We start from the raw sequence: 16,518 nt of genomic DNA, 5'->3' as shown, positions 1-16,518 counted from the left end.
TTCTCTTTCATAGGTATCTCCTTAAAGGCACAAGCAAAGGAAGGTGGATGTGTATTTCTTTATAAACAAGCACCTGTTTGCTACCTTTCTATTTCATCTTTCCACAGCCTCTTGTTAAGTTTTCCTCTACTATTAAATCTGCAATTCAATGTACAGTAGTTCATAATGTCAACCGGTGAGCTCACTGTCATGGAAGGATATCAAGTGAGAGTCTGTGCACAATTCATGTGTGTATATCCATACATTTTATTATTTTATATATCAGGAACATGTAGGAAATTGAATGTCTAAGGTAGCATTCTAGGGGCAAAGAGGGGGAAAATTTAATATTGTGAATGTGAAATGTATCAAACATGTATGGTATTTACAGCAGCAGCAAAGTCAGGGATGTACATGTAACTTTAATGAGCCATTTATTATCAAGGTCTAAGTCTAAGTATTTCAAGCAAACAGAAGGAGAGGTTACTCACCTTGTGCAGTAACTGGAGTTCTTTGAGATGTGTGTCCCGGTGACTGCTCCACTTCAGATGGGCCTGTGCCCTGAACCTTTGGAGATTTTCAGTAGTGGTGGCTATGTGGCCTGCACATGCACCCCACACATGCGCCCCACACTGTCGCTAAATGGGGCTGTGTGCGTGAACCACCCTTAGTTTCTTCTCCACTGCAAAGTACCTCAGGAAACTCTAAAGCAAAGGGGAAGGAGGGCAGATAGTGGAACACTCACAGGGAGACACATCTCAAAGAACTCCAGTTATTGCACAAGCTGAGTAATCTCTCCTGTTTCGAATAGTGTCTCTGGGAGTGCTCCACTTCAGGTGACTCCCAAGCAGTACTGCTCTAAGGTGGCAGGAAGTTTGAAGAAGAGTCGGATCAGCATCGGATCTTGCTGCCAGCACCAAAACACAACGATTAGAAAAAGTATAACCAGATGACCAAATTACCACTCTACAGACGTCTGCAATCGGTACGTCCACATTGTGGAATGTGCTATCAATCTTATAGGGGGTTGACCATGAGTTGTGTCATAAAAGAGCTTAGTACGACCGGATATCCACTTTGATAACCTCTGTTTTGAAATTACTGAATGCTTGTTTCTGTCTGATTTGGATACAAATAGTCTTCTAAATATCCTATCTAGGTAAAAGGCTAATGCCCTCCTGACATATAGGGTGAAGAATGGAATATGGCTTCATTAGTCCGGTATGGGTTTTTTTTTTGGGGGGGGGAGGAGGGAAAGACTAGGAGATGAATGGTTTAATTAATATGAAATTCTGAGGACATCTTAGATAAAAATCTTGGATGGACCTGCAGTAGCACTTTTTAGTAATTACCATAAAAATAGAGGGTCTGCCATTAAATCCCCCAAGTCTCCAACCCTTTGGGTAGAAGTGAATGCTACCAGAAAGAGAGTCTTCAGTGATAAATCTAATGAAGAACACATAGCTAGTGGCTCAAAAGGATGTTTCATACTGCAATTAAGGACTAGGTTCGGATCTCAGCTAGGAGTACTATTTCTGATTTGTGGGGAGATATTCGACAAACTTCTTATGAATCTTGCCATAGCTGGGTAAGTGAAGAGTGAAAAGTCCCCAATAGGTGTGTGAAAAGCTGTTATTGCTGCTAAGTGAATCCTAATGCAATTCACAGAAAGACCCAAGGAGACCTGGAGTGATGTCTTTGACAGGAGAGGACCGTCTTGTATAATGGCCTTAAACTGGTCACAATGGTCCTCTGGCAGGTGATCAATAAAGGAACTAAATTTGTTACAATTTAAATAGTTGTACTTGGCTATGAGTGCCTGATGGTTTAGTATTCTGAAGTGAAGAGTGGCTGAAGCATAGGATTTGTGACCAAAAAGATCAAGCCTCCTGTGGTCCTTACTGTATGGGGTGGACTTTGAGGAATGTTGTATGTGTTCATTAATGGCCTCCACTACTAGGGAACTTGGAGCTGGATGGGAAAATAAAAATTTTGATTTCCTGGCATGGACGTAATATTTTTTATCCACCCTCGTGAAGGTAGGCAGTGAAGTAGCTGGGGTTTACCCAACTAACTATCTTAGCAGGCTCAATAAGAGCTTCATTGACCGGAATGGCAATTCTTATAGATGTCAAAGTGTGCAAAATATGTAGGAGTTTGTGGTGTGACTTCTGAACCGCCTATAAGGGAATCTGAAGTGTGTCAGCAATTTCCTTCATCAGTTCTTGAAACTGCCTGAAGTCAATCTGCCATAGAAGGTGGTGGAGGCAGGACAGCTTTGTGAGGCGATGAGGTCGTACTAGTGAAAGGTGTCATCTCCTAATCCGCTCTTGCTTCTTGCTCCTCAAAGGTCTCTGCCTCTGGCATAGGTGGTGGTAGAGGAGGTTGAGGCAAATGGGCCCTTCTCTATTTCCGCCAGTGGTGCAAAGGCCTTGTTGCAAATTGTTGACAACAGAATGCTCAGGGGTCCGAGCAAGGCCACTGAGGGGGCCCAAAAGGCATAGGTGAAGTCATCCATCTGTGTTCCTGCCATGTGGTTGTCATTTGAGGTCTACCCTCCCGTAATATATCAGTATAGGAGGGAAAGTGATGTGTCCTAGAATAGACATTAGAACCCTGCACCGAAATTTGAGAATCTGAGGAGTCCTCTTCCACGTGCTCCAAGGGTGGCGGTGGTGGTGGGAATGGCTAGATCGGGGTGGGCAAACTACAGCCAGGGAACACATCCTGCCCTCCAGACGTTTTAATCTGGCCCTCAAGCTCCAACCAGGGAGCAGGGTTCGGGTCTTGTCCCACTCCACGCGGCTCCCAGAAGCAGTGGCATGTCCCCGCTCTGGCTCCTACGTATAGGGACAGCCAAGGGGCTCTGCATGTTGCCCTGCCCCCGTAGCTCCCATTGGCCAGGAGCCATGGCCAATAGGAGCTGCAGGGGCGGTGCCTGCAGACAGGGCAGCGCACAGAGCTATAGCACAGAGCCTCCACGCAGGAGCTGGAGTAGGGACATGCCATTGCTTCTGGGAGCTGCTTGAGAGAAGCGCCGCCCTTAGTCCGCCTGCATCCCAACCCCCTCCCCCAGCCCCGATCCCCCTCTGGCCCTCCAAACCCCTCAGCACCCTCCTGCATCCCAAACTCCTCATCCCCAGCGCCACCCAGAGCCCACACCCCCTCCTGCACTCCAACCCCCGATTTCATAAGCATTCATGGCCCGCCATACAATTTCCATACCCAGATGTGGCCCTCGGGCCAAAAAGTTTGCCCATCCCTGATCTAGATGATAGAGGGGTCAGTGACCAAGACAGCCTTGACGCCAACAAACCCCCAGCACTCGTTAACAGAGGAGACTCTGGCTCTGAAGACACTATTGGGCCCTTGGGGTACCTAAATTCTTGTGGTACCAATGGTATCAAATAGGGGGTTGAGTGAGAACCTGTGAAGGACGGCTTCAGTCCCAATGCTGCTGGTACCTAACTTTTGGCATTTGAGTGAGTTAGCTCTGATTGCATGAGTACTGTAGGCAGACAAGCAGTCTTTTGTACCCTTGAGTTTAATGTTACCGGTACTGAGTGTTGTTCAGGGATGGGCTTAGAACTCTCTTCAACAGTGTCTTTGCTGCTCTGGGTACAACTACCCGTACTCAGTACTGTGTTTATCTTAGATGACTGACTCTTCTTCCTTTGCGGTACCAGTATCAGAGAATGCATGAAACTCCCCTTGGGATGTGAGGTCTCCATAGCATTCTTGTGAGTCAGCAACCAAGGTATTCTTGGAGATTTACTCCTTACCTCCTTCTGCTTAGAGGCAGATGTCAATGAGGACTTTGATACCATAGATGTACTTGGTGCTGCGTTATTGCATACATCTCTAAGGGTCTCCGATGATTGAGATTTTTATGTGAATGAGGCACTAGCAGAACTGGGAGTGTATATACACAGTGGTCCTCCACCCTAGATCCAAAGATGACTGTAAAGCTTGCTCCATCATTAGAAGTTTAAATTTGATCTCCCTGTTTTTCCAGGATGAAGAAAGTACAGTTCTTGCACTGGAATATAAGTATCACTCAAACACCAGAGGCACTGGCAATGCCCATCACTTACTGGAATAAGCTCATGGCACCTCTTGAATCCTGGGGAGCCCAGCATACCCAAGTAAAATAATGAAAATTAACCCTTAGAAGGTGAAGCTCTTAACTATCTAACTAAATCTGAAATTAATAAAAATTGTATTATTTTTAAGAAAAAAAGGAAAAGAAAGGGAACTGTTCCAACAAGTATAAACACTGTAAGTGACTAACTATACGCTAACAATTTGCTGAAATATTAGAGAGAAAAGGCACCTGGAGACATGCTGAAGGCAGTTGAAAAGGATCTGAGGGTGGTTTGCCTGCACAGTCCCATATAGCCTCAGCACAGAGCACAAGGATGTGTGGAGCAAATGCATGGGCTGAACAGGCACCCCTACCAAAATTCTCTCAAAGGCCATAGCGGCACCTGAAGTAGAGCACCAACAGGACACTACTAGAAGAAGAATCCTAAAAAAACACTAAGCAGCATTCATTTTTACATTCCAAACCATTAAGGAATCAGTGATTGTAAAAGGTGTCCAAATGAGCATGCTGATTCCTGAAGTCATCTACCCACAGTGCAGTTAACAGCATGGCCAGCAGCAGTGCAAGTTTCCCAACACTTAATTAGGAACATACCTCAAACCAGACCTGGAGGGACTCCCACTGTTTCAACCACGGTACCAATTAGTGACAACTGTCACTGTGGGTTGCTGAGCCTTTGCCCCCGGGAACAAGAATGACACCAACAATTTGTTTCACAGAAGCTATAGAACAGCTATCAGATGGTAACAATTCCATTTCTTAGTGCTTATATTTTGATTCATATACTCATCAAGTGTGCTGTTTCTAGTAAAGGAATCTTATAAACCTTCATTTCTAATGGTATCAAAGCAAATATTACCCAAAACAGATTTCATTTGGGTCAACTATTCCAAATGACAATAAGGGTTGTGTATATTGTATTATCTGAAGGGGTTCTGAGAAACCTGCCTTGCTAAAGAAAGGACATTCCATAATGTTTTTATTTTATTTTATTTCCTTCATTCTTATGCGCCACTTTGTCTTCCATAATGCGGCAACTTTTGTTCAGTCTTATCTGCAATCTGCCTAAGACTACTTTGCAATATTTTTGAAAATTACAATTTTTGCTTTATAAAACCCATTTAAAAAAACAAACAAAAACACATTTTCTCTTTGATTTGGCTTGTCCTGCTCTCCCCTTTTCTTTTTTAACTCTAATTTTTAACTCAGCTCATAGACTCAGACTTTAAGGTCAGAAGAGACCATTATGATTACCCAGTCTGACCTCCTGCACAATGCATCAGAATCTCACCACAGAATCTCACCCATCCACTTCTATAACAAACCCCTAACCTATGTCTGAGTTATTGAAGTCCTCAAATTGTGGTTTGAAGACCTCAAGCTGCAGAGAATCCTCCAGCAAGTGACCAATGCCCAGTGGCGGCTCTAGGTATTTTGTCGCCCCAAGCACAGCAGGCAGGCTGCCTTCGGCGGCTTGCCTGTGGGAGGTCCCCGGTCCCGCGGATTCGGCAGCATGCCTGTGGGAGGTCTGCCGAAGCCGCGGGACCAGCGGACTCTCCGCAGGCATGTCGCCGAAGGCAGCCTGCCTGTCGCCCTCGTGGCTTGCCGCCCCAGGCACGCGCTTGGCGTGCTGGTGCCTGGAGCCACTCCTGCCCGTGCCCCATGCTGCAGAGGAAAGCTGACTTTAAAGAAGATGCAGTACAGACTCACTCAGTGTTCTTAGCATCCATAATCATATTTTCTATTTTCAGTACATTTTGTTTTTACGTAAGTTATTCAGACTCATGCACAATAGCTATAGCTGGCTTCTGAAAAAGAGCAACAAGTCCTTGACAATCCAGATCTTTCTGGAATAAGGTAAATCAAAGTTCAGCAAAAGAGACAGCTAATTTGGTTTCCAATGTAATTTAATCAAATTAAAGTTACTGGTAGATAAAAATAATCAAGACAAGAATAGCAAATGTTTAATTGAAGAGACTACAGGTATCTGCCAACCTACAAAGTGGTAGAGAAAACAGCAGTATCTACCCCACAGATTTGCTTTCAAGTGTCGAATATATTTAGAGAGAGATGAAGTCAAAACACAGTATGAAAGTTTTACTTAAGAGGCCTTCACAACACTGATTTTTTTAAAAGCCACAGCAGAGTGTAGCCCCTGACATGATAAACATGAGCACCCATTTGGCAGATGAGACTTATTTAAATAAATTACACAGCAGCAATACAAGATGTGCTAGGTTACAGGGGTTCTCAAACTGGGGGTCAGGACACCTTAGGGGGTCACGAACTGTCAGTCTCCATTCCAAACCCTGCTTCACCTCCAGCATTTATAGTAATGTTAAATAAAAATTAAAAACACTTTTTATATTGGCGGGGGGGAGGGGGGTTTAAACTCAGAGGCCTGCTGTGTGAAAGGGGTCTCCAGTACAAAAAAGTTTGAGAACCGCTGTACTAGGAGACAGGTTTCAGAGTGGTAGCTGTCCATCTCTTCTCCATTTTCCCTATAAATCAATCCCTTCTTCTCCCAGGCTTTCCAAACATATGCCACATATTCTCCTGTCACCAGTTTCCATGGTTCTCCTTCACCCTTGAAACCCAACAGTCCCTATCCTTGACCTCCCAGACAGCTCAAGATCCATTCTGCATCCTTATCCCTGTCTTTCTTTATACAACTGTGGGTCTTTTTTCCTCCTCTACCAACAAAGTTTCAGGTTCTTTCTTTCCTTTCCTTGTCACCCAGTTCCCACAATTCTCTCCCCATTCTCAGATCTCTATAGCATGATGGAGGGAAGAACTGTACTGAATCCTACTGAGTCCCTTGCATGGGGACAGAAGAGGAAGTAGTATGTCAATCAATGTGGTGCTTGCTGCTGCTCAGATTTGGCTGGGAAGGCACAGCAAGCAGGACATTAGGAAGTCTCAGCTAAAGGCAGAGAACCTGTGTTATGGAGAGCGACAGAGGTTTTTATTAAAATGGCATAAAAACCTGAGCTGTGTCTATACTAGTGCTTCACTCTGGAAAGCAGTTTAACACTTTTCTAGTGTAAATAACCTAAAGGAACAGGGTTGATGGGCTTGAAAGGGAGCACATCCAGCCCTACTTAGCTGGAAGACTGGCTATTGTAATGCAGAGATTTTGAGGGAGCTGAAACACCAATGTAGGAGTGGTATATGGAAGATTCCAATAGCACCCCAAAGAAAAGAAAACACAGGGAAGAACCACAGAGAGAAAGATGGAAGAAACTTAAACTAGATTGGTAGACAAAATGCACAGAAAAGAGAAGAGAAAAGCGAAGAGAACAAAACCCAGGCATGGTGATGTATTTTTTTTTAAAGTAAATTATGTAATCTGGTGGATGGATGTCAGCTACTGACCTAATTAAAGGTGGTAGTTAACTCGACTGAAAAAAAACCCTCAAAAATAAAGCTCTCTAAAATTTTGGGCCCCATCTGTTAAGAGTAGTTTGACAGGAAATCAAGATTTTCCCTGTTCTCAGACAAAGAAAACTAAAGCCTTGTACAAGGAAGCTAATTTACTTTAAATTATACCACACTACTCTGTGACCTTGGACAAGTCACTTAATATTTCTGTACTTCATTTTACTCACTGGATACTACTACTACTTGCAATCCTCACAGATATACTGAGAGGTTTAATTTTTGTCAAATACTTTGAGAGTCTTTGGGGGAAATGCTCTCTTTTAAAGGGCTAAATATTAAGCAAATTAAACCCGATATGTACATATCAAGAAGGAGAGAGACTTACCTTTTCCATAGAAGAACTTCCGGTAATAATATGCTCCAAGATCAATGTGCTCTATAATATAACGCTTAACTTTCTCCCGATGAATTGACTGATTCTCTCTTGGCACCTCCAGTACAGAAACACCAGCATTCGTGCAGTGGGAACTTAGAGAGGATTCAAAGGAACAACTTTCACCTGAAGCAAAAGATGCAGAGTTTGCCCTGGAAAGTGCAATCCTCCTATCTCCTTCTCCACCAGTTTCATTCCTGAAGTAAGGGCAACTCAGGATTAGGTCATTGCTTTTCCCATCACCCTCATCAGCATCTAGGTTCTCTTTTGAATTGAGGTCCTCTTTACTTCCCAAAGGAGATTCACAGTTTCCTGTCTGGCCTGCTGTCATTTGAGTTTGTGATGCAGCTGAAGCCCCAGTGGTTATATTTTTTCTTTTTCCCACATTAACCCTGGTAGCCATTGCTTCATTTATGTTAAATAAAATGCTCTGAACATCATAATGTGCAAAACATTTTTGACAGTTCCAAGGACGAATGTTTCTCTCAAATCTACCATCATCCAGTTCTGAGGAAAATTTGAAAGTTTCGTGCTCACTTTTAACAGTTCTCAATTTTCTAAACAGAGATGTTTCTACTGCTTCTGATTTTAGTCTCCATTTGAAAGATTTGTCCCTGTCTCTACCAATAAGCAGGGCACTATCCATATAATCCAATCCAGAAATCCTGACAAATTCTCCCCTGGAAATCTGTGTGGCAGCATGAAGACTTGGAGAAATCATAGGGTCACAGCGAAAAAATTCAGGAAATCCAAATGGAGAAAGAGTTTTATGTTCAAAGTTTTCCACTCGATATCCTCTGAGCATTGCAAAAAAATTCTCACCAGATAAACCTTGCCTGTCAATTGAAGAAGTACTTCCATACTCTCTATGAAGAGCTGCTCCTGTATTTGGGTTAACAGCATTCTGGTCCAACACATCTTCAGCATCAATGTCACTAATGGTGACATCACTGTTGCTTCTTTGTCTTATGGGATGAAGTCCCCTCTGGGGCGAATGGACAAAGAGATCTCCTATTGTATATTTGGTCTCTTCAAATTCCAAATCCAACTGCTGTTCTTCTTGCCCTTCACTTTGGTCATTTTGTCCATTTGGAATTATTGATCCAACACTTTCATAACTGGTTTGAGGTCTACTTTCCCATACTGCTTTACTTAGTTCCTTAGAGCAATCCTTTTTAGGAGGCCATTCAGATACCCTCGCTCGGACACCCATTTTAGGCATAGCTGGTGTACCATTAGTTTCATTTTTGCTAGATGTATTTAAAGAAGCAGGACCACCCACATTACCATTTAAAGCTTTAAATTTTCTAGCAAAGTAGTCATCGGACTGCATACTTCTTGAAGACTCCTTGAACTTTGAGGACGTTCGGCTGGGTTTGTGCTTATCTTCTTGTGAAGACCTTTGATCGCTCATGTCCACTCAAGGGCAAGGAAGTACCTAGTCTTACCTCCAAGACCGGCACTGCTGTTATTACATTATCATCACATATGGAACAGAGAATTACAAATAAGACAGCTACTGTCTGTATCAGAGCATAATGGTATCAGAGTGCCATTTTTGTTTGAAAAAATATTAGAGAGGTCTTCATAATATTTCCTTCAGTTTAGAAGTGTTCAATCTGATCTCAATCCAGGTGTATTCCTTGTACCTGTTCTGAAAAAGAAAAACGTGCATTAAAATGATTTACATTCAAGAGCAGGAAGTCTACACCTTAAACGCCATTAGTGGCCCATATATTCTCAAAGGAACTCAGATACAAACATACTGAGTATATTATAAATTATTATGTAGTCAGGAAGGTAAAGATAGAAGTATGTTCTGATTTGCACTTCTCAGCAACCAATGAATTAGCCCAGTAGTATTCTTAATTATTAATGCTAAAGGTATAGAATATGTAAATCAATCCACAGATTGTTATTAATGTATGGAAGAACTTATCTATAAACATAAGCCACTACAGTTAACCAATTTAAATCCACTATTAATACATCCCTGCCTAATTAATTTAAATCTGCAATAGATTACAGACTTACTCCATCTGTCTTCTTTTCCTACTTTCATCTCAGTATCTTTCTCAATACTGTCCTAATGCATGGAATGCCCTCCCCATCCCAGTTTGCCAAAATGACACTTCATATTCAAGCATCTCCTGAAAAGTCACTTCTGTGATGCTCATATGAACAGAGTCAACAGTAATAAGGAAATCGGAAGACATACTCTTCAAGTTACTCTCTACTGTAGGTTTTCCACTGCAACCTCCTTTTTTGTACGTCTCTGAAAGCGAAAGCACTTTGGGGCAGGGACCGCACTCAGCCAATATCATCACTCAGAAATGCACTTGTGGGTACATCTGCTAAAAACTAAAGGTCTGGTCTATTCTAAAATACTGGGTCAGTTTAACTATGTCAGTGAGAAGTGTGAAAAAGCCATGCTCCTGAGTAGCGTAGTTAAGCCGATCAAAGTTCCTGTGTAGTCAGAGCTAAGTAGGTGGAAAAATTCTTCTGTTGACCTAGCTACCAACACTCGGGGAGGTGGATTACATACACCAACAGGAGAACATAGGCAGTGTCTACATTGAAGCACTACAGCACCACAGCTATGCCACTGTAGCATTTTAAGTGTAGATGAGCCCTCAGCGTTTTAATGTCTTGGATGATAGACTGGAAGAATCCATAGGTGATTCTGTCCACTGGTACAAAAGATTCAGTAAAATTTAGTCTGATCAGGGAAAACATTCAGTTGGTGATTAGAGCTGGTTGGAACATTTTCAGTGAAATTTCATTTAATTGAAGCCAAAACACTGATACATCTCCATGATGTTTAGAGTTTCAACCAAGTTTAAAGTACATGCTCTTCCTGGGTCAGTCATCTGGAACAAAACACCCTCTTCTCAATCAGATAGAGCAGGGACTTGAATTAGGGTTTCCCATATCCCACACCAGTGTTCTAATCATCAGGCTATCGAGTCACATACCTTCCCAAAGTGGAAAGCTCAAGCTTCTGTCTGAAATGGACATTTTGACACAATTCTGTTTTTTAAAAATGTTTGAAAGATTTATTTTTCTTGAAAATGCAGAATGAAAACAAAGTTTCAAAAACTCAAACGTTGCTACAAAACAGAATTGTCTTCCTCCAGCCAGCTCAACTAGTAAATGTCTATTAAATTGTGGAACAGTCTTCCCACAGATGTGATTTAAAACTATGCTGGACAAGAACAACAGAACATATACTGTAAGGAACAATCCTCCGGTGCTAGTGTTTAAAATCTTCTATTTTGAAGGTCTCTTTGGTTCGGATTTCTATTTTACATCTATATGGCAATATTTCTGTTACTCTGAATTATAGTACACTTGAGTAATCCTTGAAAGTGAATTGCAAGGATTTTGTTCCAAACAAAAATGTTCCAAACATTTTACAGTTAAATATTCCAGTTGCATAGCAGAAAATATGTAGTCACTTGAAATTTACAAGTACTAATGAAGACAAGTCCTTGAAAACTATGTCTTTCTTTGAAGAGGGAGGGTGCCGGGGCACAGAATTTTGAATTTGGGACTTGCCAGTTAGGCAAACAGTGATGATAGTGCAAACACTGTAAACCATGCTGGAAAGTAAAAAAGAATCCCCACGGAAGCTTAAAGGCAAAACCATTAAGCAGATATCTAGACAAGGAAGAGAGGAGAACTCCAATTAATGGTTTTTTTTTAAAATGGCAATTCCTTTCATTGTAATGCATCTAGGAAACAGCAGTAAGGTACTGCATGATTTCCTTCAATTTTACTATTTGGAAGATTAAGAATGAAGTAACGTAAATCCAACTGCAGAACAGCTGTAACTGGAGCATATTCTCTTTTATATTTCTCTGCATGCTAATCTAAGAGGCTACAGCTACTATGCTAAAGAACAACAACATGGCAGCCAAGTTGGCAAATGTTAATTCAGTCAAACATTGAATTACTAGAACACTAAAATATTTTTCAATTGTTAATAGTTCTCAGGATAATCATGTAGAGGAATGTGCACAGGGTATGCACATTCATCTGCAGCCATGTCCAGTGCTTTTCTCCCATTGTGAAATATCAGTTTAAGGGTGAGGCAAGGCTGAATGTTATCTACTCCCATGGCAGCTTTTCTTTGGGCAGTAATGATCTTTCAAGATGCTTCAAATAAGGATGTGCACATTTAGGGCAGTTTTACACAGAGAGGGTAAATAGTACTGAAAGCTTCCCATAGTACAGTGAAGTTAGTTGAGTGGAGGTAAGAGGAGGGCAGAGAGGAAAAAAATTCTTTCCTACCTATATCACGAAAAAATTAAATTTAAGCTTTACAAAAGGACTTTTTTCCTTCCATGTCTGGAGGAACATGGGAACCTGAACTCAGGCTTTGCCTGGTATTGCAAGACTGAAGCCCATTGTATATGAACTTGAGTTAGTTAACAGAGTTTAGAGTGTAGAATCAGTCTTGCACTTGAAACTGTTTCCATTTTGCTGCACAACAGAGAACAGGCCAAAAACATGATGTTCTTAAGGAACAAAAAAAGTTGTGTTCCAGCCTAAGACCTTAAACACAATACCTACCTGTAGGTTAAAGCAAAAAAGTTTTGCTTGCCCACAGTGATTAACCAAACTGTTTAAATGTTAGTTTGCATGGAATCTGATTAAAATATCTTTTAAATATGACACACAGGATTTTTAAATTTATTTTTAAAGCATTTTACATTCCTTTGGCCATGGCTACACTTGCAGGTGTGCAGCGCTGGGAGTTACAGCTGTCTTCGTACAGCTGTGTAGGGAAAGCGCTGGTGTGTGGCCACACTGACAGCTACCAGCGCTGAAGTGTGGCCACATTTGCAGCGCTGTTGTGAGTGGTGCATAATGGGCAGTTATCCCAGCATTCAAGTGGTTGCAACGTGCTTTTCAAAAGAGGGGGGTGGGGTGGAGTGTGACAGGGAGCAGGGGAGAGAGAGAGAGAGTGGATTTTTGGAGCCGACACTGTGTGTCAGCTGCCTGCCTTGCAAATTCTGTATCAGCTCCCTGCCTTGCAAAATCTGACCATTTCCTGACACCTCATTCACTCTTAAATGCAAATAGCCTGCAGACCAGATAAGCAGCTGCTCCGAGGGACTCCCTTTCCCCCCACTCCCCCTCTCCTCAAGCAAACACTAGCTGTAGACATTCATCCCCCTGCCTGCCTCATTCACAACAAACAGGAGCTGTGTTTGTTTTTTAGATAAGCAGCTCCGGGAGCCTGGAGTTCACAACAAAACAGCGGAGTGGCTGAACAGGCATTCTGGGATACCTCCTAATACCCTGGAGGCCAATAACAGCGCTGGTTGGTGGCCACACTTGACGAGCAGCGCTGCATCACCAGCACTGCAATCCTTATACCCCAAGCAGACCAGGTGTACAGCCAGCGCTGCAGCCAGGGAGTTGCAGCGCTGGATCTGCCTTGCAAGTGTGGACGGTGACTAAGTTGCAGCGCTGTAAAGCCTCCACCAGCGCTGCAACTCTCAAGTGTAGCCAAGCCCTTTGGGAAAAATAAAATGCAAGTAGGAAAATATCTTGTGGTCTAACACTTTTGGGAAAAATTACTATTACAGAACTAAAGCAGAAGAAAGTTTCTGTATGAATTATGGTATCATGTAAACAAACTACTGACAGTAGCAACTAATAGGTGTTCCTTCATATTCTTCAAAGAGTTTTCTCCAGATGTCAACTAAAGTGATGTTAGAGGATTGGAGTCCCCTCCCTCAGAGAAAAGCAATCAAATAAGACTAAGACATCCCATCATAACCCCTCTACCTACTTTGCATTTTGCAACTACTTAAATAGTATTCAGAACAAAAAAAAAATTTTTTTTGCATATCTGGAATGATATGAAACTCCACTTATGCTGTGAAGATTAATTTTATTTTCTTTGAAGTGGCTGTAAATTATGTTTTTCACACTATCTATCCAATTCACACATTAAAAATGGAAAATCATTCATCAAAATCTATTCAGCCTAGTTTTTTGAAGGGTATCACAAATATCTTGAAATTGTCATACAAACTAAATATAAATAGAAAATGAGAAAAGACTATGCTGTAATAATCCCATTCTTCTCTTTCCCAGCAAGAATTAGGAACAGAGAAATTCCTACATCAGATCAGAGCAACAGGCCATCTATTACAGTATCGTATGTCTGACAATGGCCAGTACCAGGTGTTTTAGAGAAAGGTGCAATTTTCCATTACTGTGCATAATTTTGGAATAAACTGCTCCTGGGGAAGCTGTTTCCTATGTTCCATAACTTACTGGTGGTTTAAATACCCTGAAACAAAGCTTTAAATACCTCTCTCTCTCTCTCTCTCTCTCTGTGTATGTATATATATATATATATATATAAAATTAAATGGCTGTCATCCTAGCTCATGTAACTATGTATTTTCTTGTTATACATATAAATGGATAATCCTTTTTTTAAAAACAAGCCTGTTTAGTCTTCAAGGATATCTTGTAGCATTGAGTTCCACTAGTTAATTATGCATTATGTAAAAATAGGTATTTCCGTAAATCATTTCATATACATTATCTTTCAGTTTCATTAGATAGCTTCTTGTTATTGTATTATGAGAAAAAAGTAAAGTGGGTGTTCCTATTTACTCTTTCTATAACATCTGTTGCTATGTCATGTCAACTTTTATTCATCTCCTCTGTAAACTGAACAGTCAAAAATGGTTCAGTCTCTGCTCATATGAAAGTCTTTCCATTTGTCTATTTAGAAGAGAAGCTCTTCTGAGCAGGGACAGTCTTTCTGTTATGTTTGTATAATATGCCTAGTACAATAGGGGTGGAGTTTCTAGGTGCTTCTGCAATACAAATAATAAAATCATCATCATATCATGCCTCTCATCTAATTCAGCTAGATCTTTTTTGTATAGTGACCAGAACTGGATGCACCATTTCAGGGAAGGGGTATAATTGATTTGTATAAAATAGCATTATAATCTTTTCTGTAATTTTTTCATTGCATTCCTTGTACTCCCCCAACAATGTTGGCTTATTTGACTGCCACTGCACAGTGAGATATCCAATGATGCCATGATTTGTCATGTAGTTTCAATTAATTTAAAACCCAGTAATTTATATTAGTAGTCCAAGTCATTCCTTCCTGTGTGCAGTACACCTTGCATTTAACACAACAGAATTTCATCTGCTGTTCATTCATCTATCTTTGTTGCATCCCTCTCGTGTTCCCAACAGTCTTCTCTATGCTTCACTCACCTAAACAACTCAGGCTTTGGCTACACTTGCACTTCAAAGCGCTGCCGCGGCAGCGCTTTGAAGCGCTAAGTGTAATCAAAGCGCCAGCGCTGGGAGAGAGCTCTCCCAGCACTGTCCATACTCCACCTCCCTGTGGGGAATAACGTACAGCGCTGGGAGCCGCGCTCCCAGCGCTGGGAGCCGCGCTCCCAGCACTGGGGCTTTGACCACACTGGCGCTTTGCAGCGCCGCAATTTGCAGCACTGGAGAGGGTGTGTTTTCACACCCTGCTGCAGCGCTGCAAATTTGCAAGTGTAGCCAAGGCCTGAGTCACCTGCAAAGTTTACCACCCGCTTTGGCTTTATGTTCTTTGACCAGTTTCCTCTTTTAAAAAAACAAACACCTTTTTAAAAGATGAGCGTCACAGTACCCTTCCCACCCACCCCCCCCGACTATGTTAACTTTCTATGCCAGCAGTTTGCTTCCACTTTTTCTGCATATGCTCTTCCTTCCTCAAGATGTTCCCCCATGTTCTTGATGCATGAAGAAGTGATCAGCCTCTATGTCTCTCAATGATCTCAACAACAGAAGTTTCGTTTCTCCATTCCAGCCTCGTCCCCTCCTAACAGATGCGTGACTTCCTTAAATGGAAGACAGAGCGTCAGTTCTGAACTGGGACAATTCTACTATGTCTGTATAAATAATTCTGTCTCCTTCTGCCCTTTTAGTTCAAAAACTAGTAAATGCACCATGGGATCCATAGTGTTGATGCTCCATGCTCTCCATCACCTGAGAGGCTTTGAGGCCATGTCTCCTGCTCCATCCAATGTCAACCTACAATTGTTGGAGGAAAGCATACTTCAAAAAGACTTGACCATTGTGGCAATTCTCTTTTCTTATGCTTCTCACATCCTTCCAGTTACATAGAAGGACTGACACAGCCCATTCTCAGGGAAACAAATATTTGTGTACATTCATTATTTTAAAGCGATAGCACATTGTATCCAGTGTTTTTTTTTTTTTAAGTTATTCCCTCCTCTGATTTATGAAGCAGTGAACACCTTAAAACTAGGGTATTGGTCGACCAAGGAGATGCCTAAATTGGTACTGAATTATGGATTAACCCTTTATTGGAAACAGCAACATTTGGGAAAAAAAACTGCCCTTACAAGAACCACTGAACTGACGGTATATGAACAAATAAGGCAGCCCTTTTAAAAATCTATAGTTGGACTAACCTCTTTATTTACATAACCTCTTTATTTATTTACATATTTATTTACATAACCTCTTTATTTTTAATGTAGTCCAGTGGTTCTCAACCCATGGGACACTTAAGGTCCAATTACCACACAGCTGTGGCCCATGTAGCATCCTC

At 41.7% G+C, this 16,518-nt stretch overlaps 1 protein-coding gene across 13 annotated transcripts in view; it reads right to left on the bottom strand.

Moving 5' to 3' along the window:
• SIPA1L2 (signal induced proliferation associated 1 like 2) overlaps window positions 1–16,518 on the bottom strand; it is a 239,923-nt gene that overhangs the window by 123,796 nt on the left and 99,609 nt on the right. For all 13 annotated transcript variants that reach the window (XM_039528814.1, XM_039528813.1, XM_039528815.1 and 10 more), the window contains one exon: window positions 7,851–9,552. In XM_039528814.1, the coding sequence (XP_039384748.1) occupies window positions 7,851–9,312 (1,462 nt within the window). In that variant the 5' untranslated portion in view covers window positions 9,313–9,552. The remainder of the gene's footprint in view (window positions 1–7,850; window positions 9,553–16,518) is intronic.

Source organism: Mauremys reevesii, linkage group 3 (assembly GCF_016161935.1).
Source record: "Mauremys reevesii isolate NIE-2019 linkage group 3, ASM1616193v1, whole genome shotgun sequence".
Classification (NCBI taxonomy): domain Eukaryota; kingdom Metazoa; phylum Chordata; order Testudines; family Geoemydidae; genus Mauremys; species Mauremys reevesii.
The sequence above is the reverse complement of the archived record's forward strand: the minus strand, read 5'-3'. Positions and strand labels throughout refer to the sequence as shown.